Source organism: Wolffia australiana, chromosome 3 (genome assembly GCF_029677425.1).
Source record: "Wolffia australiana isolate 7733 chromosome 3, ASM2967742v1".
Classification (NCBI taxonomy): Eukaryota; Viridiplantae; Streptophyta; class Magnoliopsida; order Alismatales; family Araceae; genus Wolffia; species Wolffia australiana.
In genome coordinates this window covers 5,373,613-5,375,764 of record NC_135837.1, presented here as the reverse complement: position 1 = coordinate 5,375,764, position 2,152 = coordinate 5,373,613, and the positions used below count along the sequence as shown (strand labels likewise).

The following is a 2,152-nucleotide window of genomic DNA, read 5'->3' as shown; positions in this document are numbered from 1 at the left end:
TCTCCCATTCTCTCTCTCTCTCTCTCTATCGTTCTCTCCCGTTCTCTCGCTCTCCCTTGCTCTTTCTCTCTCTCTCTCTCTTTCGCTCTCTCTCTATCTCGCTCTTTCTCTCTCTCCCTCACTCTCGCTTTCTCTCTCTCTCCCTCTCCCTCACTCTCGCTTTCTCTCGCTCTCTCTCTCTTTTTCCTATTCCTTCTCCCTCCCTCTCTCGTTCTCTCATTCGGTCGCTGCCTCGCGCTCTCTCGTCAAATTTTCAGATCTCCGGGTGACCTTGTCTCTGCTCATTTTATCTCGTTCAACTCCCTTTCGGCGTGGTTGCATTGAGAGAAAGGTGGGACACGTTAAGGAGCCAGGAAACAAAGAAAGGGCACCCAGTTCGAAAGTACCGCTACCTGTTTTAAGCACGTTTCCGTCATCAACAAAACGATAAGTTATTGGGCCTTTACAAGCACACAGTGTACAAGAAAGAACAGGGAGTGAGGGAATGGACAAAACAGGCGGACGAAGGAAAGATACACGTCAAACTCTTAGCTTTATTCTCGCCGTGGCCCTCGTTGATGGCGTCGCTCTCAGAAACGCATACCCGGTGGAACGAGAACATCATTTATGGCGAAGTTGGCGACGGGGTACTTGTTTTGGATTGCGTAGGCCACAGGGGTGGTCATCGAACCAGATAAAACAAAGAGCTTGTTCTGCCGGAAAGCAAGTTTTAGAGTCTTGCCTGGGGAGAACGTTTGAAGGGGAAGAGTGGTCTTGGTCAGATCCATCAAGCTGTAGTACTTTGGAACGAGATGGAAAAGCCCGATCTGCGTCTTTTGGGCAAACGTAAGTCGGTTCAGTAAACCGGGAGGGAGTTTGCGGAAGGCAGCATCTGTTGGGGAGAAGGCAGTGAGACCCCTGGGGCTGGTTGCCAAGTGTTTGTCGATCACTGATTGCAGGTTTGTCTCCTGCAGCAGCTTGTCCAGAATGTTGAACTGATATCCACCCCCGGCTAGAGCACCCAAAGAGGGCGCCCCCAAGAGGAGAACAAGGACTAGTAGAGCGTAGTACGTGGGAAAGGAAGCCATGGGCACTGAGTATTGTTCTCGTTATACTCCGTGTAGTTGATACATAACGTATAAATATAGGCGCGAACTGGATTTTACTATATGATCTTTTGCAAGGAATATTCTTCTAGATAAGTTTTTTTGTTACATTTATTTTATTTCTCATTTAATGTTAGAATTAGAATTTCCAATGGGTTCAAGTAATCAGCGTGCTCTGGATGCGACAATTGCTTGGGAAAGGGACACAATATTTTAATAAAAGCTTTTTTGTGGCAAGCGCTCAATAGCCACCTGTGTACGGCATCCCCATTTCAGCTCTCAAGTCGCGTTAATAGGTTGACACTACGTGCAGGTTCCATCCATGTATTTGGAAGTACAGTAAATCGCTTGAAACCGGAAGACCCTGTAAACAATAAAAAATTTGATATTTAGTTTTATCAGTGTGACCTTGACTTCTTGGAAGACGAGCATACACGTTAAACAAAGCCAATCTAGAAATCGGTACGTCTAATCTGATCGTACACCACTTATCTAGCTAGCGCGAGCGCGTCAATAGTTTTAGACTAGAACCATTTTCCTTTCAAGTGTCTACCGTGATATGCATTGCTCGGACATGGGATAATCATCCGGCGCCAACAGTCTCAATGTATAAATACGACCACGGGATGATATTGGCACCGTATGATGGCCAAGTGGGAAATGAATACAGATGACAGTGTTAGTGCTTAGATCTAAAGCAGATCAGGGATCATGGTAATGCATCAACTTGGTTTGTGCCATACGCGGCGCAATATAAAGTCATCACAAACCTGGAGTCAGACAGAGTTCTGTATTTTTAACCTTGTGTTTTGATTGTTTGTGAGATGAAGACGTATTACATAATAGAAGCTTGTTCTAGGAAGGGCTCTCCAATGAAATTTTAACGACAACGAATAATTACGATTGAGTTTATTATTCAGAGCTGAAACCAGATTCTATTGATATTTCAATCATCCGTCGCTTATTGTGTCGTTAATTCCTTGGCATTGGATGATGATGCACATAGCATAGATTTTTCCTGTGGACTATATGTGATATCGATTGGTTGCAATAAAAGAACGCTCTAT

General features: G+C 44.7%; 1 protein-coding gene across 1 annotated transcript; it reads right to left on the bottom strand.

Moving 5' to 3' along the window:
* Positions 1-406: 406 nt before the first annotated feature.
* On the bottom strand, positions 407-1,077 carry LOC144701482 (fasciclin-like arabinogalactan protein 6). The gene has a single exon (XM_078573293.1). The coding sequence runs from the start codon at positions 1,065-1,067 to the stop codon at positions 570-572; it is 498 nt and encodes a 165-aa protein (XP_078429419.1). The 5' UTR covers positions 1,068-1,077; the 3' UTR covers positions 407-569.
* Positions 1,078-2,152: the final 1,075 nt, after the last annotated feature.

Bases quoted from the DNA above. Each gene is read 5' to 3' on its own strand.
- LOC144701482 (XM_078573293.1), bottom strand. From the start codon at position 1,067: ATGGCTTCCTTTCCCACGTACTACGCTCTACTAGTCCTTGTTCTCCTC.